General features: G+C 50.1%; 10 protein-coding genes across 10 annotated transcripts; 7 read left to right on the forward strand and 3 right to left on the reverse strand.

Annotated features, from left to right (window-relative positions):
• Positions 1 to 687: 687 nt before the first annotated feature.
• Positions 688 to 4757, forward strand: APUU_11180S (uncharacterized protein; the record flags this gene model as incomplete). The annotated part of the gene is made up of 11 exons (XM_041695435.1): positions 688 to 719; positions 781 to 991; positions 1051 to 2162; positions 2222 to 2428; positions 2489 to 2651; positions 2710 to 2718; positions 2780 to 3403; positions 3455 to 3823; positions 3882 to 4009; positions 4083 to 4186; positions 4255 to 4757. The coding sequence occupies 11 exons, from the start codon at positions 688 to 690 to the stop codon at positions 4755 to 4757; spliced, it is 3462 nt and encodes a 1153-aa protein (XP_041550546.1).
• Positions 4758 to 5314: 557 nt separating this feature from the next.
• Positions 5315 to 7287, reverse strand: hsp60 (chaperone ATPase HSP60; the record flags this gene model as incomplete). Its single annotated transcript, XM_041695446.1, has 3 exons — positions 5315 to 6831; positions 6927 to 7068; positions 7177 to 7287. 3 exons carry the CDS (start codon positions 7285 to 7287, stop codon positions 5315 to 5317), a joined length of 1770 nt encoding a protein of 589 aa, XP_041550547.1.
• Positions 7288 to 7859: 572 nt separating this feature from the next.
• APUU_11182A (uncharacterized protein) lies at positions 7860 to 9040 on the reverse strand (the record flags this gene model as incomplete). Its single annotated transcript, XM_041695457.1, has 2 exons — positions 7860 to 8908; positions 8983 to 9040. The coding sequence occupies 2 exons, from the start codon at positions 9038 to 9040 to the stop codon at positions 7860 to 7862; spliced, it is 1107 nt and encodes a 368-aa protein (XP_041550548.1).
• Positions 9041 to 9979: 939 nt separating this feature from the next.
• Positions 9980 to 10352, forward strand: APUU_11183S (ATP synthase subunit epsilon family protein; the record flags this gene model as incomplete). The annotated part of the gene is made up of 3 exons (XM_041695468.1): positions 9980 to 10011; positions 10084 to 10198; positions 10275 to 10352. The coding sequence occupies 3 exons, from the start codon at positions 9980 to 9982 to the stop codon at positions 10350 to 10352; spliced, it is 225 nt and encodes a 74-aa protein (XP_041550549.1).
• A 430-nt stretch (positions 10353 to 10782) lies between these two features.
• On the forward strand, positions 10783 to 13493 carry APUU_11184S (N-alpha-acetyltransferase 35, NatC auxiliary subunit; the record flags this gene model as incomplete). The annotated part of the gene is made up of 8 exons (XM_041695479.1): positions 10783 to 10882; positions 10958 to 11025; positions 11117 to 11254; positions 11331 to 11567; positions 11637 to 12092; positions 12145 to 12402; positions 12454 to 12552; positions 12603 to 13493. The coding sequence occupies 8 exons, from the start codon at positions 10783 to 10785 to the stop codon at positions 13491 to 13493; spliced, it is 2247 nt and encodes a 748-aa protein (XP_041550550.1).
• Positions 13494 to 15230: 1737 nt separating this feature from the next.
• APUU_11185S (transcription factor domain-containing protein) lies at positions 15231 to 17025 on the forward strand (the record flags this gene model as incomplete). The annotated part of the gene is made up of 4 exons (XM_041695490.1): positions 15231 to 15654; positions 15711 to 15845; positions 15911 to 16001; positions 16071 to 17025. The coding sequence occupies 4 exons, from the start codon at positions 15231 to 15233 to the stop codon at positions 17023 to 17025; spliced, it is 1605 nt and encodes a 534-aa protein (XP_041550551.1).
• A 1395-nt stretch (positions 17026 to 18420) lies between these two features.
• Positions 18421 to 18738, forward strand: APUU_11186S (uncharacterized protein; the record flags this gene model as incomplete). Its single annotated transcript, XM_041695501.1, has 1 exon — positions 18421 to 18738. One exon carries the CDS (start codon positions 18421 to 18423, stop codon positions 18736 to 18738), a length of 318 nt encoding a protein of 105 aa, XP_041550552.1.
• A 188-nt stretch (positions 18739 to 18926) lies between these two features.
• Positions 18927 to 19943, forward strand: APUU_11187S (acetyl xylan esterase; the record flags this gene model as incomplete). The annotated part of the gene is made up of 3 exons (XM_041695512.1): positions 18927 to 19128; positions 19181 to 19437; positions 19488 to 19943. 3 exons carry the CDS (start codon positions 18927 to 18929, stop codon positions 19941 to 19943), a joined length of 915 nt encoding a protein of 304 aa, XP_041550553.1.
• Positions 19944 to 20208: 265 nt separating this feature from the next.
• On the forward strand, positions 20209 to 21297 carry APUU_11188S (uncharacterized protein; the record flags this gene model as incomplete). The annotated part of the gene is made up of 4 exons (XM_041695523.1): positions 20209 to 20258; positions 20336 to 20546; positions 20651 to 20929; positions 21019 to 21297. The coding sequence occupies 4 exons, from the start codon at positions 20209 to 20211 to the stop codon at positions 21295 to 21297; spliced, it is 819 nt and encodes a 272-aa protein (XP_041550554.1).
• A 163-nt stretch (positions 21298 to 21460) lies between these two features.
• APUU_11189A (carboxylic acid transport protein) lies at positions 21461 to 23361 on the reverse strand (the record flags this gene model as incomplete). Its single annotated transcript, XM_041695534.1, has 5 exons — positions 21461 to 21777; positions 21833 to 22181; positions 22234 to 22412; positions 22462 to 22592; positions 22646 to 23361. 5 exons carry the CDS (start codon positions 23359 to 23361, stop codon positions 21461 to 21463), a joined length of 1692 nt encoding a protein of 563 aa, XP_041550555.1.
• Between the last annotated feature and the right edge of the window lie 1017 nt (positions 23362 to 24378).

Below are 24378 nucleotides of genomic sequence, written 5' to 3' on the forward strand. Positions count from 1 at the left end.
TGGGTGTTTTGATTTTTGATGATACCGCATTCGATATGGGCTATAGAGCTGCTTTGTTTCTCTAACATGTTCAAGGAAGTAAAGGGAAGGGTCTCTTTTCGATATTTTTTGCATCGCATATCCTGTACAGTACCTATATACATACTATCCTCAACCAGTATTCTCAACCATTCAGAGTATAACTTGTTCGAAGAAGTAGAATATGCCCATTCCAACAGGACACCCCCAGTCACACCTGCAAGCACTATTGATGCAACAGCCTCAGCCTTACCCGCAGCGGCGCAGACACGCAATGCGCTGACGATGTCCGTCATCCCGTGTCTTCCCCGGTCGTTGGGATACCTACGCGTTAGTGGGCGAGATTCAGCCATCCGTGCGTGGGGCGATTCTTAGTTCGAGACGATCTCTTTGCCATGGCCGACGGATTTGTTTTGGGGGCTCTTAGTCTTGTGCCCTTCCCCTCCTTGTCAAAAGAGAGGCTGAAATGCCAATCTTGAAAAGGCTGACACAGCCTTCACTCAGTCGCCAAAGTCATCTGCTGTCGTATTGACTCAAACAGTGTGTCAGATGATGACCTACCATGACACTCTACCCCCCCGGGATCATCCTTATATTTAGACCGCTAGGCAGAGCTGATACTGAGATCGTATCCTTGTCAGCATCACTTTGAATAGTGTTCCTGCCGATATGGCGACCAACGATACTGTTACGAACGTGGAGTAAGTGATCGTGGCTTTCTTTCTTTTTTCCTCCGGAAGCTGTTAACTAAAACGCTCACAGTATTGTCGCTATCCCAGCGATAGGGGCCGACCCAGAGGACACATGGACTGGTGATGGCACACAATCCCCTTGGTTGAAGGCAGAACTTCCCAGATTCATTCCTAATGCGCGTGTGTTGCTATTCGACCATGGAGAACCGGATGCCAGCGACACGCTGGATTCGTTAGCGACTAGGCTGCTGAACAAGTTACAGGAGATGAGAAACTCAACGGTGTGTTTTAGACGCCTTATCCTTTGTGTTTACTTATTAATAGGGGGGTTCTTCTTCAGAGCCGCAGACGGCCCGTATTCTTTATATGTCACAGCACTGGCGGTATTGTAGCCACGGCCGCGCTTGTAAAGGCTAGCCGGTCGCATAACCCTCTTGATTCTATCTTCTCGAGCTGTTATGGAATCGCGTTTTTCGGAACCCCTCACTATGGTTCAAGCTACCTCTCTGCACCCGAGTTCGGTAAAAGCATCCGGCGCTTACTGCATCTCAAACATGCGGTACCAGTTGAACTGCGGGAAGTGTTTAAACCGCGACATGAGATATTGGAACGCCTCGCTGGCCAGTTTCGGGCAATCTCAGCCGACATGAAGATTTGGACTTTTTTGGAGACTGTCGATTCAGTTTTCACGATAACCGATACGGAGACCCAAAGTACAATTGATATGCATGTCCCTATCACATCGATTCGGTCGGGTATCCTGGGGTTTGAGCATGAGAACGAATTACCTTTGGCCACCGACCATGTCGGTATAGCGTCATTCAAGGGCCAGGAAGCCACCGCCAGGATGGATTTCATCAGGGGGCTGCAGTCCGCTGTTACCACGGCCTTGGAACTATCGATAATGTCAGATGTCCCTCTTCAAACAGAGAAGGAGATCATGGTCCAAGTGAATGGGTTCTTCGAAGACACGGCAAGAGGCGTTAGCAAGGATTCACCGTTGCAATTGTGGTCCACGAATACGCCGCTTGACGAATTCTTGGACAGAGGCCCCGTGAGATGTCTTGAAGAGCGGTTGAAGAAATCCAGCAGGCTATCGTCTAGCACATTTGACGATTCCGAACCTAGCGAATTCGGCAGTAGACCGACCAGTGCGCAGGCCGATCATTCAAGAATAGACTCTCTCCTGCGAGAACCAGACATTGTTCCACTTGAGTTAGTCCCGTCACGACCTTCGGTCAGGCGAAGCAGGAGCTTCCTTGCGCAGCACCCATCGCCTAGAATTCATGTCACTGAGCCGCCCATTGAGGGCTATTTTGATATCCAGTCCGAGGGCTCAAACTCGGAACGGCGCATTTCTAGTGGCGACCCTGCTGAAGAAAATGCCGACGAAGAGGAGGATGAGGCATCTGATAACCTAGGCACTATTAGCCCTAGCCAAAGAAACCTTCTGTTAGTGCTACGCCTCATACAAAACATAGCAAGTCTGACTGAGAACGAAATACATATAGATCTAGTCTCTCTTCCAGGTACCGCGAGTTTCTCAACGTTCCGTTCAGAGAGCGCGCACCCGAGGAGCGGCCACGGATGGCCCCAAGGTTCGATAGACCGGAACCTGGAACCGAGAAAATGATCTGGATCCATGTCCCATACACCCATACTGATTGGGTGCCCCCGGTTCTATCTAAGACCTGCAAGGGCAAAACAAAACAGAATTTGTAGGTACTGACCAACGGATACTCAGATTCAAGCGCACTAACCAGCCACAACTTTGATAGGTTCAGGAAGATCATCAACGCTGAAAACTGGTTCTCGAACCTCATAACCGCTCGCCACTTGGAACCCCATGCGCGCTATGTGCGGCCGGCGTGTATTCATTTTAAAATGGATTCTCCACCCATCAAGGCTTCGGAACCTCATGACCCCCAATTAGCACTCTACGTAAGTCTGGCATTATAGTTAAACAGGCCATACCAAATGCTAACGAAACCCTACCCAGCTGCCCTACGTATGCATTCTCAATTTTTAGCGCTCACTACTAGTACTAATTTATGCTAACCATAAGTCAGCTTCATTGGGATACATACTGGAACTTACTACAGCGACGAAAAGTCATTGAAGAAAGATTACGGCAAGGAAGATCTCGACCGGTTCCAGAGGAGATATCCCGATCTAGTCTGGAATCGAAGTTGATATGGAAGTACTTGGGCAATGAGCCTCCAATCCACATACGAAGAACACTTGACCAGTTTGGATACCCTAATCTGCGATCAACCGTGGCACGAGATGACGACCAAATGCTCTGGAAGCGAACGAGGAAAATCATTAATCTCAACGACGAGCTTGGCAATTCTATTCCACTGGGAGACGGACCTGATTCACAAAGCAGGACATTCGTAGACGGCAAAGTGCTCATGGTCGACCAGCTGTGGCTTTGGATTGTGGACCAGAAAACGGTTGTTACGTTTTTCCCTAAGCAGGAACCGACTACCGTTGAAGGAAAGTTTTATGAGCAGACGAATCTGTACAACAGTATTTACAACGAACTCAACGGGGATCTTGCGCGCCGGTTCGAGACTGCTGGTGATCTTGCCGCGTTGATTGTCTTGCATGCCGTCACCGTTCTTTTCGACAGGACATTGCATAGTGACCTACAGATTCTCCGCATTTTTGAAGAATCGATCAGTATCCTGGTGGGTGGCCCTCTGGAACGCCTGTGAACAGCGCAAAGCTAATCCTAGTAGACGGAATTAACAACAAAATCCTTCAAGCAATTCCGAAACCGAGGATTCGTTACAAGGCCATCGGAATACAACAAGACGCCCGATGGTAAGCTCATGACTGCTTCCGAGCGTGAGGAAAGGGACCGTGAAGTAGCACTTCAGAATCGTAACGATCTCTCCTCAATGCTGGAATTGCGGGATATCGTGGATGAGCTGGGAACTATCATGAAGCTACTAGACGAACAAACCTCTACGATAAACGACATGGCCAAGTACTTCGAGTATAGAGGATACGGAAAGCGCTTTATCCTGGCCTCCCTTACAAGACTAGACGAATACCGAACCCATATCTCAGAGATGAGAGAGAACGCCATCGCAGCACAGAAAGCTGTATGCCATCCCTGCCACCAATTTTACACCTATGCGCATCCGACTAACATCCATCTAGGTAGAAAATCTTCTCGACCTCAAGCAGAAACAAGCCAACGTCGACGAATCGCGGCTAGCTCGATGGGAGGCAGAGGTGACGCAGAGTCAATCGCGCGCGGTCATGGTCTTTACCATCTTCACAGTTATGTCAGTCAAGCACTCTAGATTCCAATGGCCCCATCCCACTTGCCATGCCTGCTAACCCTTCGACTCGGACCAGTTTCCTCCCCCTCTCCTTCTTCACCTCTCTCTTCGGCATCAACGCCCGAGAATGGAGCGGCGAGCCCGAAAACCTCACTCTAAGAACGATGCTCGTTATAGCCGGTAAGCCTCATCCATGGTTCACTAAGCACTTCCACCCTAGCACGTTAAACTAACGAGTATCACCCTAGGCCCAACATCCGTCGCCGTGATAGTCTTCGCCCTGTTTATAGCCTTCAACGAACGCCTTCGTGACTACCTCCTCAAATCGCAAAAGATCCTATTTGGTCTCTGCAAAGACCTCATCTTCCTACCCCTGACAGCTACGCTGCGCGTACATGCAGCAAAACTGCACCACAAGTCAAGTGAAAAGACCTCCGTTGCATCGACCACGAAGACGAAAACGTCGCGTATGGGGGATCGGTTTGGTCGATACCTTGCTTCATGGCGATATCAGAGGGATATGGAAGAGGATTTTTGGAAGAGGGACGATGAGAAACAAACTTATCATAATAATATGAATGGAGCGGGAGGAGGAGGAGGGGGGAGAAGGTCGGAGGGAATGACGCTACCGTCTGTGCTTGTTTCGGAGGCGAGTGGCAACAGTCATACTAATGGGTTTGCGGAGAGGTTGAGGGGCCAGGCGAATGGGGCTGTGGCTGGGATAAGGGAGAGGGATAGGGATACTGCGTAGAGTTCTTCGGGATGGTGAGATAAGGGAGATGCACTGCTAGTATCTGGAGGTTGGGATATTGAATTTCGGGGTTTTAAGTTTCAACGGTCATAGCTACGGAGTACGGTATACCCAATAAGATGATTACTCCGTTTTATATTATAGTCCTATAAAACTACTACATGCTTGTGAAGCTTGCCTGGATATGGATCCTGTAACTGAAAGCAGTTGAAATTGACCATGTTCGATATTTCATGGGAGGATATAATACAGAGTCCTCTGACTTTTAATGCCAGTAAGGTAGAGTGGAGAGATGTTTAGAGAAAAAAAACCCAAACCAAGAGTGCGGAGTAGTGATAACATGAGGTATAGTAGGATGAGTATTGTCGCAAGTCAGGATGAGTAATACAAGACATATAACACATTAAAGACATAATGAAAATAATACAAAATAGAGATCTCAAAACATATCATGGTATGCCCATTGTATGCAAAGACACGCTTGAAGGGAAAACCTCTAAAAACTTGAAACCAAGAAAGGCATTGATATGGGTACACGAGGTGATGGATTAAGCAGCTTAGAACATGCCGCCGCCCATGCCGCCCATGCCGCCCATACCACCCATGCCACCGGCAGGAGCAGCGGGAGCCTTCTCCTCAGGAGCCTCAACGATGGCAACCTCGGTGGTACCGAGCAGAGAAGAGACACCGCTAGCGTCAACGAGAGCGGTGCGGACGACCTTGAGAGGGTCAACGATACCAGCAGCGAGCATGTCGACGTACTCGCCCGTGGCGCTGTCGAAACCACGGTAAAAGTCCTTGGAGAACTCGTCGGTCAGCTTGCCGACAATGACGCTGCCCTCAAGGCCAGCGTTCTCGACAATGGTGCGGGCAGGGCGAGTGATAGCGCTCTTGACGATGCTGACACCAAGCTGCTGATCGAAGTTAGCAGGCTTGACGTTCTCAAGGCCGTTGGCGGAGGCCTTGAGGAGAGCAGTACCACCACCGGGGAGGATACCCTCCTCGACGGCAGCGCGGGTAGCGTTGAGAGCATCAACAACACGGTCCTTCTTCTCACCAACCTCAACCTCAGAGGCACCGCCGACCTTGATGACAGCAACGCCACCAGAGAGCTTAGCAAGACGCTCCTGGAGCTTCTCCTTCTCGTACTCGGAGGTAGTGGGGTCAGCCATGACACCACGGATCTGCTCGCAGCGCTGGGAAATGGAGTCCTTGCTGCCCTCGCCGTTCAGGATGATGGTGTCCTCCTTGGTGATGGTGATGGAACCAGTGGAACCGAGCATGTCGGGGGTGAGCTTCTCGAGCTTAATATCAAGCTCATCGGTGAAGACGGCACCATTGGTGAGAACACCAAGGTCACCGAGGATGCTCTTGCGGTTGTCACCGAAGCCGGGGGCCTTGACGGCAGCGACCTGAAGCTGGCCACGGAGCTTGTTCAGGATGCAGACGGCGAGAGCCTCACCCTCAATGTCCTCAGCGATGATGACGAGAGGGCGGCGGAGAGTAGTTGAGGCCTCAAGGGCGGGAATGATGTCCTGGACAGCGGAGATTTTCTTCTCGGAAAGGAGAATCAAAGGCTTCTCGAATTCAACCTTCTGTGACTTGGCGTCCGTGATGAAGTAGGGAGAGGTGTATCCACGGTCGAAGCGCATACCCTCGGTAACCTCAAGCTCATCCTCAAGGGTCTTACCCTCCTTAACGGTGATGACACCCTCTTTGCCAACACGCTCCATGGCGGTGGAGATGAGCTTACCAACGTGGGTGTCCCCGTTGGCGGAGATGGTAGCGACCTGGGCAATCTCCTCGCCAGTAGTGATATCACGCTTGTTCTGCTGGAGGTAGTCTACGGCGGCCTCAACAGCAGCCTGGATACCACGACGCAGATCCATGGGGTTGCAGCCAGCAGCGACGTTCTTGACAGTCTCGGAGAAAATGGCACGGGCGAGGACGGTAGCGGTGGTGGTACCGTCACCAGCAAGTTCGTTGGTCTTGGAAGCGACATCCTGGAGGAGACGAGCACCGAGGTTCTCGAACTTATCCTGGAGCTGAATGGCCTTGGCAACGGTCACACCATCTATTGGAAGTCAATTATGATACACGAAATCGCTTGACTGATGTTTGCGTCGCAGAGGGATGGGTTTGGAAATGATGACTAAAGGAGTAACGTACCCTTGGTGATCTTAGGGGAGCCGTAGGAAGATTCGATCAGGACATTGCGACCCTTGGGACCAAGGGTGGATGTGACAGCCTTAGCAAGGGTGTCAACACCCTTGAGGAGTTGAGCGCGAGCCTCGACACCGAATTTGAGTTCCTGGCCATGGTTAGCACCCTGGTGTCAAATCGACGCCCCGGGACCTGCGGAAGGTCGATCGAGAGCTTGCGCGGCATCAATTGGCGGTGCAGTTGTATTTAAACTTACCTTGTGGGCGAACCGTTGCTGCTGGAGGTTGAGGCCAGCAGGCTTGTAGAAGGGGGTGCGCTTGGAAGCAGCAGAGAGGACCGAGGTCCTGGCAGAGAGAGCTCGCTGCATGTTGAAAGAGAAAAAGAACAATTAAACAATGGCAAAAGCGAAGATTAATGTGCACAAATGAGTCTGTCCGATCAAAGCTCCCGGAGCAGAACGGATGCAGAGAAAGGGATGATGGGGAGGATAAGAGATGAGGAGAGCAAGAAGGTGAGAGATGAAGCCAAAGTCTCGAAAATTTTCCAGACCTTTCTCTCCATCTCCGGATTTCTTGGCAGCAGAAGCTCCTAGAAGGTCACGTGGACCGTATCCGAGGGAATGTGCTCGGGTTGTCGGAACGACGATCTGTCTACCCAGCCCGGCCTTTCTTTGGCCAGACCTCTACGTTCCAGTAGCTGTAGCTATCGCGTGCACAGCTGGTCCGAAACTCTACTAAGAAAAAGAGCACCTCCGTGCTATCTTAACCAGAGACAATTTTCGGAGTCCAGGCGATTGTTTTCCTAAATACATCTGCGGAAGCATACCCGCCAATAACCGGCCCAGTTACCGAGTTTAAGCAGGGAAAAACAAAGCGAACTAAAACCCAGTAGTATACTACTCCATAAATCTCATCATATGTCATTGTAACCGCCAAGCTACTATTCTGGCTGCCCACAATACCATTCCGACTCTTCAGGTTGGATTAGATACTCCCCAAGCATTTCTTGAAACCCATGATTTGGAAAAAGCGCTTGTTCCTGCTGGTACCCCTGGAGTGACGGGAAGGAACCAGCCATAGTAAACGGCTCCGAAACAAAGGGATCCGAGTAAATATCTCCAACTGGTGGCAGGTCGAGGGCTGGGTTGCCGGTAGGTATATACACTGTGTTTGCTTCTACTGAGGATTGAGCAGCCGGGACATGGAGAGGAAAGTCGGCATGTGCAGCAAAACCATTATGTGCTGGGCCAGCATTGCGAAACGGAGAACTAAATCCCGTGGGAAGATTTATCTGGCTGACGAACGCCTCGTTTGGGAAAGTCTCGTAGACAACGCGGCTTGGTGTAGCTGGTTCAGGCTTCACGGCTGCCTCTCGCTCCAGGGCTGACTCTGGTTTCAGGGTGGGTGTTCTGGGCAGAGTTGCCTTGAAAGTTTCCCCTTTCGACTTTTTGCCAAGTCCAGCAAGGAATGACTTTGGACACTTGTAGGAGACTAACTTGCTGGGAATTGGTGTGCGCGCTGCTTCCTGCTGTTTGTCGTTGGGCAACTCGAGAAAATTTGCCCCAGTCGCTACTAATTCCTCACCACTGTCATCGGAATCTTCTTCGTAATCGGCATCCTGCAATTCTGCATAGTTCACTGGTGGCTTCTTTCTTTTCGTGCTAGCCCTACGTCGCGCTAATCTTCTGTCCTCGACCCATTCTTCGTCTGAGCTGCCACCATTGCCGACCTGACCGTTCCCCTTGAACGGTTTGGTACTTGAGATCTCTGGGAAATTGGAATTACCGACAATAGATCCCCTCTTCAATGGCGGCGGGATCTCCTTGTTAGCTTGTATGCGGCGGACGCGCAGCTTCGCAAGATGCTGGGTAATTGCGCCCTCGGTGATGTGGTGACCCATGGTTGCAGCCACCTCAGCCCACGGAATCTTGACTGATTTAGCATTGCAGACCGATTGAATAGTCAACAGAAGGAGCTCATCGAGGTTTTCTGATATAATGAGATAAAGTCAGTGAATAGCTCATAGAGGTTAGATTGACAGTGAGTATAAAGAAGCAATATACCATCCCAGCGGACGATGTTTCGCTTTTTCGGCCTGTTTCCTCCTGAATTTTTGACCATGTTGCCAAATAAATCAAAGTAAAGCGCAAGTCAGAGTGGTAGGTGAGGTGAGAAGGAATTTTGAGTGACAACGAGCTAGAGGCACCGCATCCAGCTCGCGGCCACGAGCGGAGAGAGGTGGAGAAGATTAAGAGATCAAAAGGATGAGGTAACAATACTGTGATAGAAAATCGAAAATAGGATGATGGTCTGAAGATTGAGGTTGAACTTAAGATGCAGCTGAAGGTGAGCAAGAGGAAGAAGATGGATAAGACGATGGAGGCGAAGGCGGCTTGTGTAGAGGAAGAAGACGCGTAGGAGGAAGGAATACAACAGTAAGATCGCGATGAACCCCAGAGTCCAACCTCAGGCCCCACTTAATGTTGACGTATTTCTGGAACTGAGAAGATTTCTCTATATGACCAGGTTCGCTCTATGGAAACAAGAGTGGGTAGACGAAGAAGTCAAGATGCAGATATCTGTCGTATCACGCACAACCAAAGAGAACCTTAAAAGCAAACAAATAAATTAAGACAAAGAACTAATATCGATATTTTTATAGAGAGTCCGAACTGCTCAATTTTAAATAGCGAAAGCGAAATTACGCCTCTACTCGGAGAGACCTCAGATAGATGGAGACAAATTGAAGCAATTGAATCTTCAACTTGCTAGATACACCCGAAAATGCTCCAAGGTTGGCCAGGGCAATGAACCAAATAATGAACATCAGGATAAGATTTGTGGCAGAAACAAAATGCTCTTGGATGTTGTTTGTATTTTAGGCTGATGCTGTTGAGTGAATGAAAGTAGATTCAGAAGATATGATTGGTTCCCAGGGTGCTCGTCACGTGTGTCACATGACCCCCGAGATCCCGATCCTCCGAACTCGTCGCTTTGCAAAGCATCACATCCCGACTGCCCCTTGTACATTGAACCCTCCAATCCACTCACACCGTCAAGATGGTCTTCGCCTGGAAATCCGCTGGTTTGACGTACGATGCCCATTGATACTTGCCCCGTCTGCCCGATTAGGGGACACTGCTGACAATGGCTGAACTTTTCAGTTACAACCGCTACCTGGCCGTCGCTGCTCGCGCGGTCCGCCGGTCCCTCAAGGACGAGGCCCGTGTCGTTGCTGAGCGCCGTGGAAACATGGACCTGCGTTTCGCCAAATGGGAGGTCGGTATTCCCCTTTCTAAGAAACCCGTTCGTGCGAAATTCCAGGAGACTGTGACTAACCGGCCTTGGGAAACAGAACGGCAAGCAGGGCGACGTTAAGAACCTTGGCGAAGCCAACGACCAGGCTCTCGCCGCCAATGCCGAATCGAAATAAGCGTCTCTTTAAACTCCCGGATACGCAGTGAATAGTTGTATTTTAAATGATGTTGGAACATATCGGGTGGTGAAACTCGGAGGCAGGGGCATTTAGGAATCTTTGTGACGATATGGCCTGTTGATTAGGTATCAATGGAAGGACCTGTTTCCCTCTCCTACTTGAAGTTCCCGGAATAGAATCACCTTCTCGTTTTTAGATGTCTCAAAGCTTGTGGTATAGAAATAGACTTCCAGTGTATCCGTAGACGACCGCTTTCAGGCTCTTTTGCTGGTCGGAACGCTTTCCCTACGGTATCCGCCCGAACAACACTCCACTCCCCGCCATCCCCTCACCCAACCTTTCCTCCTCACCACTTTCTTAAACTGACGCCGTTCCTCGATATATTTGGTAGATCTGGCAGCTGGCTGCGAATGATCGCATCTTCCTTATGCTACCCAATAGCCAGGTCCGAGCTTCAACGACGCGAATCGTTTCGCAGTCCGTTGTTCCACGCGACATTACAGAGAAGTTCACACAAGCTGCATCAAGTAAGGCCACCGTCGGGCTTACAAAGGCCAATTACGTCGGCATAAGCTCTTTCTAATAAAGATTTTCCTCTACAGAACTAAAGACCGGAAAACTTGTTAAAGATGAATACTTCACGCTTTTTGAAGCCGTGGGCGCGTTGGAGGTAGGCCGCAACTTATCCAACCATTGCGCCTGGCAACCATGGCATGGCAGGTGGTGTTCGTCAAGAGCTAACGGTTTCTGCATATAATTAGATTATGGACTCCAAGATGGACAGTGGATATCTCGGCCCCGAAGAAAGCGGCAAAGGCTTGGAGGACGAATACGACGTTTTGCGCGACCTCGCACCGGAGGAAGTAGTATGGATTATGGATGAGCTGCTTTGCCATGAGGTGGGTAAAAAATGTTCGACATTTCGATCATTGCTTGCTTTAGGAATGTGCTAAAGGAAACTGTTGCAAATGGCAGATGGCGTGGCATATGGGCCATCCTCTCTCGCAAACCCTCTTCACCTCGATCTACCTCGACAAACTCCTATGGCCTATACCGAAACACTTCGAGGATACCCATTTTGGACGTGAGGGGCGCGCCGGATACGAGCAAATACCGGAGCTTGTGCATATTGTGCTACGCGCATATTGCCTTGGGCTCATTAAGTGCTGCGACTTGGTCCATACGCGAGTAATCGGAGAATTCTACTATGAGGTCAGTTCCTAGGTATTGTTGCATGCAGGAAAAGAAGACTAGGGCTGACTTACCTTGTGAATCGTGTAGGAAGAGGATTTTAGCACACAGCTTTACAACCGGTCATTGCTACCACACTTTGATTCTGGGCTTTTCGTCACGCTTTTGGACCGAGCGATTTCTTGGATAGATAAGCAGGAGACGATGGACGCAACCGTGAAAAATGCCATAAAATCTCGATTGGAATTCCGACAAGAGTTTCTTTTGGGCTTACAGCAGGATATCGATATTTTACAAACAAGATCAGTGGACAAACTACAGTCTTGTTTGTCGATTTTGCCGACTCTCAAAGAATCGAACCCTGTCAGTCGACCTGTTCCTGAAGCCTTCAGTTGGAAAATCCAAAGGAAATTGGCCAGCACAGTGCCTCCCCGCCCGATGGTCAGGATCAGCCTTGGGGATGCGCTGGCGCATCTCAAACGGCTATGTCAGGACGGGATCGATCTCAATCAAATACTTGACTATAGAGGACCATCCAACTTGAAAGTATGGCTCGCAAACCCACCCTTTGTTGTTGCCAACATTACTGATTATGTAGGTGGCTGTTTGGACCATCCTTTCCCGAAAACCTCAACCGTCAGTATACATTCGATCCCTCGTTCAGACCATCATCATGAACAAAACGATCATTCTTGGAGCTGTTCCAGTCAAAAGATTTCTGTATGATGAACTAGCGGCCCTTGTTCTGCCTTCAAGCATACTGCTTGAAGCCGATCTCGATGAAATCGAAATGCCCTCCGATCCTCGTTTTCAGATTGCCCAATTGATGGACGGCTTCGTTAGGCGCTTTTCCCAGGTACGTGCCGTTACTACATTACTTTTATCAGATAACTTACGGTGAATGTAGCCATTCGTGGATACATTTCGAAGTGCATGTTTGAACCGGTGCCGTATCCGCCGAACGATCTGTCATACCATTGTAGATTGGGACAATCTGCAAATGGAGGTTTGTTCTCTAGTAATGACAGGCATTGAAATAGGACTAACTTCCGATAGGCCGAAGATCTCGACGAACAACTACGTGTCTTGAGTGAAGAACCCCCGCTAGAGCTTCCAAACGGGGACACTACATACGCGTACCCGCTTAGCAGCTGGGCTTACCACCAAAAACTCATTCAATTCCGCCTCATACTCCAACTCGGGTTCGAGCTATCTATCTACGCCCCAGAGGAACTTGCAGGAATGTACTGGTACCTATCGCATATTTGCTCAACACACCTCGGCCATATCGATAGAATCCGCACGTTCATGCTTTCCGGCGCACAACGAAGCCGGCCTTCTCTAACCAAACACGCCGTCCTACGCAAATCATTCCTCCTCTTCGACCGCCTTACAATGCAGATTGTCGCCATCGACGCCTTTGCAATCGCCCTACACGCTCTGTACGTCCTCCTATCCCGACACAAACTCCTCCCTACCGCCGCCGGACCGCAAGCATATTCAAACGACCAATTCCGGTACGAGCTCCGAATGAAGCCCTTCCTCCAAATCACGCTCCCAGAGCTCGTCCCATACGAAGAATACAGCCGCGAAGCCACCCTCCAAGGCGACAGCGACGAAGTCGTCATGGGGCGTGCAAGCAAGGCCATCGGGGAAGCACGAAAAGCCTGGGAAACAACGCTCGCCAACGGGCCATTTGACGACTTGAATGGCGAAAAGCCTGATGCTCCAGCTGTTACCGAGGACTGGAATCGTGACGTGAAGGATACAATGCGGGCCTGTATCGGTGCGAGCATTGCGATTGAAACTGTGAAGAAGGCGATTTCTTCTGGGGCGCGGCCGCTTAATCTCCGTGTTGATATTCCTGAAGTGGGCTCTAAGCCTCGTTGGCATGACTGGTGGGCTGTTCCGCAGGTTTCGCAGGCTCAGCCGAGTAAGAAGACATGAGCTAGGAAACATACGAGATAGAGAGTATACGGGGCTGCTGTCACAATTTGATAGACGACGAAGACAGCCAGCAAGGCCAACAGCAATGCCAGATACTGTATGGAATAGACGATAATGACATTATGTGTATTAGAGACGACACTATAGAGATGGATCAATGGTTGAAAATTCTACACATATTAATTATGTACTGTTTTGGGAGAGCGGAAGGATTCCACTACGGTATGCCTGTTTGCTTTGAACTTCACGTCATACGCAACCGCTTCGGTTATTGTTAATATTCATGACGGAAGCGGTTAACTATGTCGTTTCTCTTTCAAAAAGACCCATTCTGAGTCCATCATTTCCTCCGTCGATACCTGCTAAACGGCTATTTAGTATAGTTGCAGGACAATGGATGGGTCTGGACTTCATAGTCGGACACGGACGAACCAGACAGTCGGCTTCCACCATGACTTCATCAGCATCCGTCGGCCAACGGCTGTCCTCTCAAGATTCAAGTTTTATCTAGGGTGGCTATTGTTAGAATCCTCCAGTTCGCCATATTTCCCCTGCTTCAGATCGTTCATCCGCACCGTTTTAGGGAGCTGCAGTCTTGGCTTCGGTTCTGAGCACAGACTCTGCTGCTGGAATTACGGCACGACGCGAGCCTCCGGAGTCCAGCATCTTGCCTCGTGTCGTGCGTTCATCCTCTGGAGCGAATTATCGCAAATGTACCGCCTCTCCCATTGTCAATCAATCTGTACCAGCTAATATTTTTCTCTTCAACCTCTGCAGTATCTCTGGAATTGATAGCGAATTGGATTGAACCCTCTCGCGGCCGCGACCGAGCTGGCCCTCGCTCCTTGACCCGCGACGATCCTCGGGTCCTGCAAGATCGTGATTATCTTTTGTTTGCCTGTCTATGGCCGTCGCAAATCTGCTTTCATTTAAACGCTTGGTTACACAGCATCTGGCATATTGGGTCTAATATCGGTCGCATGCTTTTTGGGCTCGCATTAGATGATTCGCCTAGTCCCCTTCCCAGTGCCCGCATTTGCTTCCCCTCTACTCCGCACCCATAACGGGAAAGCTTGTTAGCGATTGCGATGCCAGTCTACCCTATTCGACGCCGACCACGCGAGTGCAAAACATGCCATCAATGTCGCGCGAGCAAGGTCCGCTGTGACCGAAGCGTTCCATGCGGCAACTGCGTCAAGCGCGGGTTTAATTGCACCTACGGCCATCGTCCTCCCACCTTGGTCCCTCCCAGGCCACCAATTGCTCCCGAAAATTTCGCGGTCCCAGCGACCCCAGGAAATGTACCACAGATATATCCCCCGTCAACACTATCTACAGGTAATCACGATGCGCTCTACTCTGCCGATCCCGGCATGGACGATCCATCGTCGGAAACAGTTTCGATATCTCCCGTCGAGTGGGAAGAACTCAATACCAAGATGCAAGAGATGGCACATGTCCTAGCAAGCATGAAATCAATTGTTCAGGCCCATTCACATCCACTGCAACCGCCACAACCGCGGAAACCAATCGATCGTCATTCGGACGCAAGTGAAGCAGGTGACTCTCCGTCGCAGCGAAATAGTAGCATATATGGATCGACCACGTTAAAAACGGGATCTGTTCATATCGGAAATCGGTCTGCGTTACATGATATTTTAGACAAGACGAAAAGCGCTGCAGGCCCAGCGCAGGTGCTTCCCAGAGACGATTTGCTTGGACAGCTTGCATTGGAAAATGACAACAGCGGATATCCTTTCGTTGACCTCTGGTCGTCGGATCCGCTCACCTTTAACGTTGGAGGTGTATGTGACGTACTGCCGGATGATGATCAATGTTTCAAGTGAGTTTAAACCATACCCTATTTCAATTTGGGCGAATCTGCCGGCTGACTCCAGTAGACTTTTTAGTTATTACAAGAATATCGCAGCTGTGTTGTATCCTGTATTTTCGGATGTTGATCAATTCGAGAGCGACATGAAGCAATTATTGGAGGGCCGACAACGAGCAGGTGGAGTCTATGAGCCGGACAGCAATGGCATGCTGAAACCATTCGGAATGAGCATCGGCTTTTTGAGCCTCTGTTTCGCAGTTCTTGCCTCCGGGTGTCAACTTTCTGATTTACCGGGAATCCAACGTGAGATGACTTCTTGGATATATGGTGAGCCGTCTGTTGCAAGAAATAGACACGTTCATCTGAAGGTTAACAGTTCCTAGTTTCCTGTTCGTACCAGTGCCTACGCATGCTGAATTATGTGTCGCAGCCGTCGGTGGAAGTCATCCAGGTTCTGTTAATCATTAGCAGTGTTCTATCCTACAACATGAATGCTGGAGCATCTTACACATTGCTCGGTAGGTGATCATATCTTAACGGCAACTTATAATAAAGCTGACGACAATCTCAATTCCAACAATAGGGATGACGGAACGTCTTTGCATGGTTCTTGGACTGCACGCAGAGGCGCCTGGTTACCCACCGGTTCTGCAAGAAGCTCGGAGAAGGGTTTGGTACGTAACCAGTCTTCAATGTGCTTGAGTGGAGCAATGCATACTAATGGTGTTTCCCTAACTGGATAGGTGGGCCATGGCATTTCAGAACAGTCATTTTTCCCTGGCCTATGATCGGCCCTCAATCACCATGATCAGCCAGCCAGATATTCCCTACCACCGGAAATCAATGCCTGGGCATCGGTCATACTTCGAGACCCTGTCTCGCATTCTTGGCGTCGTCCTTGAGACTCTCCGTGTTTTGATGGAGGAGAAGCACTCGCACCTTCACCCAAGAGAAATTTTCGTGTATGTGAAACGAATACACAGCATACTTGCGGAGGCAGCGCCACACCTGCGCTTCAGAGAGCGTTGCATCAGCTTAGCGGACAGCATCGAATGGGCGGAGCTGAAGCTGCACTCTTCGTATTATATCTCGCTTCTATGCCGAGTATCTTTGGATCCGGACGCATCGATCACCGAACAAGAACGTGAGAACTTACGGCATGAGTGTTTGGCGAATCTAGTGAACCTAATCGAAGCCTTTATTGAGTTGCACATGATCAGCCCGTATGCATCGCGCACCTGGATCAGTGTTCAGCGAACCATCGCATCGGCCTTTCTCCTTATCGCAAATACAAACGACAAGGTTTGGCCAGGATCTCGAGACCTGTTCCGGCGACTTGAAAGGGTCCTTGCGGATCACGTATATTCAGACGGGACTGTGAACCCGACCACGAGGACAGATACGGCGAAGCATCTTTCTTCATCATTGGAAGCGCTCCGGGCAGTCAATTCTGCGTTTGGTTCGGGAAAGAACCAGCGGAACGAACAGGGGACACCCTTGAATGGGGAAAGCGCGACGCCGAGCGTTCCGCCAGACACCCCATTCCTGCCATCGCCCGCATTCGCCAACCTTGCAGCCTCAATGCCGCCCTACGGAGGAGCATACGGCGTGCCTTTGAAAGACGGACATCTGGACAATATTCTGAACCAAGTGTCGGACGTAATGCTGTTTCCTAGTATGAACATAGGAAATTCATGAAGTGACGAAGAATATGTAATTTTATCTCATCCTCGACGGCGTGAATTCCAGGAAAGACGTTAACCTGGCCGCGGACCGACCTGTTTGCTGTGGTCAACACAAAATAATATGAAAGAGAAGAAAAGAGAAGAAAAGAGAAGAAAAGAGAAGAAAAGAGAAGAAAAGAGGGGTCCTTATAGAGTTCAGACTTCCGGTGCGGTGTCTCCGTCGTCACCGTGCGCCGAAGGCCGAACAACATCCGTTTCGGCCGTACGCCCATTCCCTAGGACGTATGGCCTGATTCGGGCATCGAGCACCACCACCACGACTGAAATGTAACCCCGGATGTCCGACCCCGAGATCTCAGCCCCAGCCCTTGCTTATGATTGCATTCCTTAACCGATGCCTTCGGATGGTCCGGCGCGTATCCAATTGGCTTCCTTGGCTGAAGCACCCCTCATGGCCACCAACCTGCTAGATTGCAGTGAGACCTGGACTCCTAAAAAAATCTGCCGTTTGTGCCTAGCAGAAGGATGCAATTCAGGATTTTCCGACGACTTTTCAACTCATCTTTGAATATATCGGTGGTAATGTTTCATCCAGTTGTGTACAATTCTATATAGAGCATACGACGAACGGACCCATCCAGAAGTCATACTCGCATGAATAGACAGACCCGTAGAAGAACATTGATACTCTGTCCATTTTCACTCAAAGTCCATCTCATAGAAAGAATCGTTCGTACCATAAGGAAACCTGGGCTCAACAATGTCTCGCTGGTACACCCAAAATTCATACTTCATCGCACAAGGCTCATTGGTCTGCCGAAAGGTCTCAACCGCAGTAGCGTTGTTCACAGGCTATCCACGTGAGTATAGGTCTCCGCATCCTTATAGAGTGGAGTATTAAGATAGAAAGCGTATGACTGTCCTTGAGCGTCTCGAAGGAGTATGAGACTGAACTGGCCCATTTGCTGCAGAATATGTCAGAGTTCTTAAGGGCCTGGCTTGTATAGGACTCGCTGTCTCTGTATTGAACAGAATGCGAAGGATGAGGGAAAGATTAGGAGAAAAAAGAGGATTCTGGTATCAGGTGATGAGAAAAACTCTGTTCAATCCGTCAGTCCCTCAATTCTCTTCTGCAACATCTGCAGGTACACTACTGATACCCTTCCCTTTACAAACTGACCAAAGCTGACAACTAGATTCCATCACAGCTTTCCTGTCGCCGTTTGCTATTCAAAGGATGAGAGCTAGTTTATCTGACCTGGTCGGTGTCGTCTTTGAGATTACAGCGATGGCGTAAACAGTCGTTATTCTTCTACATGGAGTCGTATCGAACTTTGAACATTGACCTACGTCGGGTAGATCCGATGTCATCAACTGCAGGAAGAGAATATTGGCATCTGCAATCAACATGGAGAATGAGGGTGACGACTGTCCACAATGCTGGGCAAATCATGATGAATGGATCATCCGCTACACCAACGCCCATACCAGAGTTTCACTCATGATTCAGACGGGCCAGCGGAAGATTCCTCATTCTGCAAGGCCGAAGCGCCGAGAAAAATCGCCGCACCAGTTTGGGCGAAGCATCAAATCCCAGCGAGGGGAAACATCGAAAATAAGATTAAAGCGTGCAGAAGCAATTTGCCCGGGTCACCCTCAATCATTCCATGACAAGGCTGTTTTCGTTTTGGCAGCTTTGTCTGTCGATCACGCCCCGGCGTTTTAGATGCGGACTCTCGTTTCTGCTTCCCCGTGTCGAGGCCGTACTTAGCGAGTATGGGATTAATTGAGGGGCTGCAGCTGTCTGGACGACCCCAGTGATGATTGAAATTGAAATCGGAGATATATGAAGGGTCCCAACCCGGCACCTTCAATCCTCTAAATACCTTGACGTTCATGCGACCTACACTCATCATGGTCCCGCTACGACATATACTCTCGGTTCTCTTCTATGCGTTCGCTTGCAGCGCTTTTACGTTGAGCCGACGTGCTCCAACACCCGGGCAGCTGTCCCAAGTCACCGATTTTGGAGAGAATCCTACCAACGTCGGTTTCTATGTATACGTCCCGGAGAATCTGGCTACCAGCCCTGCCATTGTTGTAGCGATCCACTACTGTATAAACATCTTACTGCCGAGAAGCGTGCTTCGCTGATAGATGATTACCAGGCACAGGAACCGCTCAAGCGTACTTCAGCGGCACCCCTTACGCCCAGTATGCAGAAACCCACGGATTCATCGTCATTTACCCGGAAAGCCCGTATGAGGGCACCTGCTGGGACGTTAGCTCCCAGTCATCTTTAACCCACGACGGGGGCGGCAACAGCAACTCCATCGCCAACATGGTGACCTGGACGATTGACCAGTACAACGCGGACTCCAGCCGCGTCTTCGTGACAGGAACCAGCTCCGGTGCAATGATGACTGTAGGCTCCCAGCTGCTTTGTAAGAATTCAGTACAAACTAACAACGACAGAATGTCATGGCAGCCACATACCCCGAGCTCTTCTCCGCCGGTATCGCTTACGCAGGTGTAGCAGCTGGATGTTTCTATGCCGAAGCCGACGAACAAGCCTGGTGGAACAGCACCTGCTCGACGGGAGAGTCCGTCAGCACGCCTGAGCACTGGGCCGAGATCGCAAAGGCTATGTACCCCGACTACGACGGTGACAGGCCGAAGTTGCAGATCTACCATGGGAGCCAGGATACCACGCTAGACACCCAGAACTACTACGAGACTTGCAAGCAGTGGGCAGGCGTCTTTGGGTACACCTATGACTCGCCGCAGGAGACGCAGAATGATACGCCCGTGGAGAACTGGGATAAGACGATCTGGGGCCCGAATCTACAGGGGATTTTGGCGAATGGAGTCGATCATAACATCCAGATTCAGGGGGAAGAGGATCTGAAGTGGTTTGGGTTTACTAGCTAAGAGGGTTTCTCGAGAGCTAAAACTTGAGATTTGAGACTACATTATGTCATGGTGCTATTTTGCCATTGAGAGTCTCGCACGATAGGGCTATCTCATCCCGGCTTTATAAATGTCAATATATTGTATGCCCAAGCCCTAAACTCCTGAACCAAAAATATAGTTCTCCCCGCCAAGACCCTCCCCCTCATCCCCACAACATTAACCTAACACGCATACCTACTCCTCAACTACCATCCAACCTAGCAACCTAAAAAGCACAAAAATAATGACACCCCAGCCCCCAAAAGGCCGTTTAATCTCACAATTCGAGAATAGGTAGGTAGTTTCCCCTAATGTTTACAATTCAGCCAGCTAGCTCCATCACATGCTCAACACCACTCCAACACGTCTAGACCCACGCCCTCCCACGGCGAAGCATGGTCCGATCTATGGAACTCGGGGGAAAGCGACCTCTGGGATAGAGGTATTCCGTCTCCGGCTTTGATTGATTTGGTGGAGGCATATAAAGAGACGCTGTTTTATCCGTTCCACGCTGCTGCTACTAGCAGTCAGCGGAAAGGTGGGGAGGAGGTAGGAAGGAGGAGGAAGAACGTGCTTGTGCCAGTATGTATATCTCGATTTTTTGGTTATTGTCTCCCACTGTCTGGCCCTAGTATTTCCACACCAGGGGTTCAGGAAATAAGTTTTATATTGATGGGTTGGCACAGGGCTGCGGCCGGGGCTACGACGTGATCACCCTGGCTCTCCACGGATTCGACGCATACGGCCTTGAGATCTCGGAAACCGCAGTCTCAGAGGCGGGAGAGTTTGCGGAGAAAGAACTTACATCTCCGCAGGAGTGTAATTTCGGGAAAGCATGGAAAGAAAATCCCGGTGTTTTCCAGCCGGGAAAGGGAAAGGCGCAGTTCGTAGAAGGAGACTTCTTTGACGCGGCTTGGCTTGAGGGGCTGGATGTTGAGCAGTTCGATATTATATATGATTATACTGTGAGTGATTTTTTCCTTTTCCCTTTTCCACTTGAGATTGGATTTACTGCACTGCTGTGGATTCTGGGGTTAGTGCTGACAAGACGTAGTTTCTATGTGCCCTGCATCCGAGTCAGCGGGGACGGTGGGCGGAGCGGATGGCAGTGCTCTTGAAACCCGATGGACTGTTAATTTGTTTGGAGTTTCCCATGTATAAGGACCCTGGGCTTCCTGGGCCTCCGTGGGGTGTGAACGGGGTGCATTGGGAGATTCTGGCTGGAGGGGATGAGGGAGTTGGGAAATTTACAAGGCGGCTGTATGTGCAGCCAGAAAGGACGTATGAGGTTGGGAAGGGGTCGGATATGATTAGTGTTTATGAGAGAAAATGAAGACTGTGAAATTTTCACTTCAATTGGAAACTATCGAGGAAGTTCCTGCAAATCACTAGCCTTTAAGTTCATAACAATCAACACGGTTCGACCATATGTCAAATCGTCCACCATCGTTTCATCATGTACCACATTACCTGTCATGAATGGATGAAAGAGAAACCTAAGTCTTGGGCGCGCGTTCAATGTTTTCGTCGGCCGGCTCGTAGTCCCCCTTCTCAGGGTCTTCCACGGTCTTTGTCTTCAGCTCCTCTTGAACCCCCACGACAGCGGTCTCGAAGCGGCGACCACGCTTCTCCGGTCCGAAGGCGGTTGTCACCATGATTCCGGTAGCGATAATCGCAGTAGCTACACCCATAGTAGGACCGTAGGCCTCAACAGGTGTTCCAGATGGACCGGTGATAAATGTCTTTTCTGCGACAGCGTTGACAATCTGTGCTGATGGGGAGGAGATCATATTTCCGAGCTGGTAGGTGAGACCTTGAACTTTGTTAGAATGTATGCATAATCCTACGGGCTAAGGATGCAAACGTACCTGGAAAGAGGGATCGGAAGGCAGGTGGAGAGAGCTCGTTCAAGTGGATGGGAATGACACCCCAAGCACCCTGCACAAAGAATTGGAGGAAGAATCCAGTTACGCTGAGGGATCTCTCGGTTTTGGGAAGGATCCAGGCAGGGATGAGTACACCGGATATAAAAGCCGCAACAATAATAGCACGGCGACGTCCAACAAACTGCGATAGATATCCAATGATGGTGCCACCAACACAGGCGCCAGTCTTCATGATAATTGAGGCGCGAGAAGCACCATCGTTTTCCAGTTCCTTTTGGGTCAACATGAATGTAGTGTAAGAGTCTTGAGACGTGTGGGAATAATAGTTGAACTGTATATGGTTAGTTCGGTCATTTGTCATATATGAGAAAAAGCGTGCGCACCCAAGTCATCAGGATAATGCAATAAACCGAAATCTTCCATTCTTGACCAGCCATGTGTTTTGTCTCTCTCCAAAACTCTCCAGCACTAACCGACTCTTTTCCTGCTGCCTTTGCCTCAAGAAATTGTTTCGACTCCGGGAAGAGTACACGAATTAGACCAATACCAATCGAGATTCCAGCTGAATTTCGTCAGAACATTTCGATATATTCGCGATTTAGTAGAAATACCTGCAATCCAAAACACCGTCTTGAAGGTTTCAGTTTCTCCGCCAACTCCCAAGTTGGCACATGCAGCAAAGACATATCCAAGAGAGTAGCCTTGCTGGAGGATTCCAGACATAAGACCACGGGCACTGACACTATGCAACAATTAATACCGAAGAAGTTATCCTGCTCAAGGAGTGATACGTACGGGCAATGTTCCAGAGCCATGGCAATAGCGTTTCCATATACACCACCCATGAACAGTCCGAACAAACTTCTCACGGCCAAGAACTGCTGGAACGTGCCACTGTAAATTGTTGCAATCTGGAGGACTCCAAGCACGATCATGTTGACGACCATAGGCCATTTACGACCCCATCTGTCACCCGCTAGACCGAAGAATGCTGCTCCCACACTTCTCAGCAGCAACGTCAGAGTAATGGCGGTGGATATGTCTGTCTTAGTCCTCCCATAGTAGTCGGCAAGCTTCACCTGCTGAATGGATAGCGCGTGGAAGTCAAACGCATCCGCAGTCCAGGCGGCAAGGCCGACGAGAAAGAAGAGCCAGTCCCGCGCACTCAGCAACATGAAAAGTTTGATAGGATTTTGGAAGGCATCAGGGTCCTGCCATTCCGCATGCTTCTCGCCATGCTCGTTAATTATTTCGACACGCTGCCGCCATCTGAAGAGATCAACCCAGGACTGCTTTGCGACAGCCCAAATCCCCTCGGCGATGGGCTCAGCAGGCTCGTTGTGTGAAGACATGGTCACTTTTCGTTGAAACACGAAAGCCTTGTTTTTGACGGGGGCTTCTTGTTGGATCAAGGAAAGTTGACTCTTACTTTTATAGCTCACGGCGGCTTTGTCTAGCTTATATACACCCCCCCTGCCATCGTCTTGCGCGGCTCGCATCAAAGATTTCATGCGGAGGGTGTACGACACCACCCCACGCAATGATGATAGTCCCTCATAATGAAACCCCTCCCATGGCTTGTGCGGCTTTCCATTGCGTACAAGCCCCACGGCGGGCTACAAATCCACGGCGTGCCAAGGTGCTGCCAAGGGCCTAAGCAATCTGGGGTTGCAGCAAGGCTGTCGAGCACAACCCGTTTTGGATGCATTTCTTGGATTGACTGGTCTCAACGTGGATGCCCAGACGCGCTAGCTCACACAATTTTCGCCCACAGTCATGTAAGGACGAAAACAAGACAAAGGAATGCAGTCAGCCAAGGTCAAACAAGGTCCCGACTCCCGGCCTAGAGGAAGGTAAATCGATTAGGTCTAGATACTATATTTCAATCTACTCCAACTCCCGAGTGCAGGTGCTTGCTGCCCAAGTTCCGAGAGTGAACAAGATGGCACAGTGCGAGATAGCAACCTCGACTGCCAAGGGTTGAGGGAATGCACAGTTCAGCTCATCTGCATCGAGATCCCCGCGAAGGAAGCGAGGGCGCCACCCCATCTGGAGAAAATGTGAGCCACGAGACCCTTGCCGGGGTTTGTGCGCCGAGAATGACATCCCCAGTCTGGAGTCTCTTGATACCGGAGAATGACGGGTTGCATGACTCGGAGTCTTTCCGATGTCTTGCCCATCCCGGAAGAGTGGAAGCCTAATCTCACAAACACATATCGTAGCGGGGTGCAAGGGGGATGAAGCCGGGGACACCGATCAAACACCGGTTTTCTCTGGGGCAAGAAAGTCGGGGGGATGACAGTCTCCGGGTGCCGGTGGCACCTCCGTGGCCTTGGCGGTCTTGGAAAGCACGCAAAAGAAGAGTTTTGGAGACGCTTACTCTTGCCAAGCAAGAGCTTACTGGATGGGAGCGGACGCGAGACAGAGAGGACAACGCCAGCTGCGAGGCTTGTCTGTCGTTGGCTGAGCCGACCCGGCCTCAGTTTGAAAGAAGGTCATGTGCTTGCAAGCGTTTTATCACGGCAGCC

The sequence above is a fragment of the Aspergillus puulaauensis genome, chromosome 1, assembly GCF_016861865.1.
Source record: "Aspergillus puulaauensis MK2 DNA, chromosome 1, nearly complete sequence".
Taxonomy (NCBI): Eukaryota; Fungi; Ascomycota; class Eurotiomycetes; order Eurotiales; family Aspergillaceae; genus Aspergillus; species Aspergillus puulaauensis.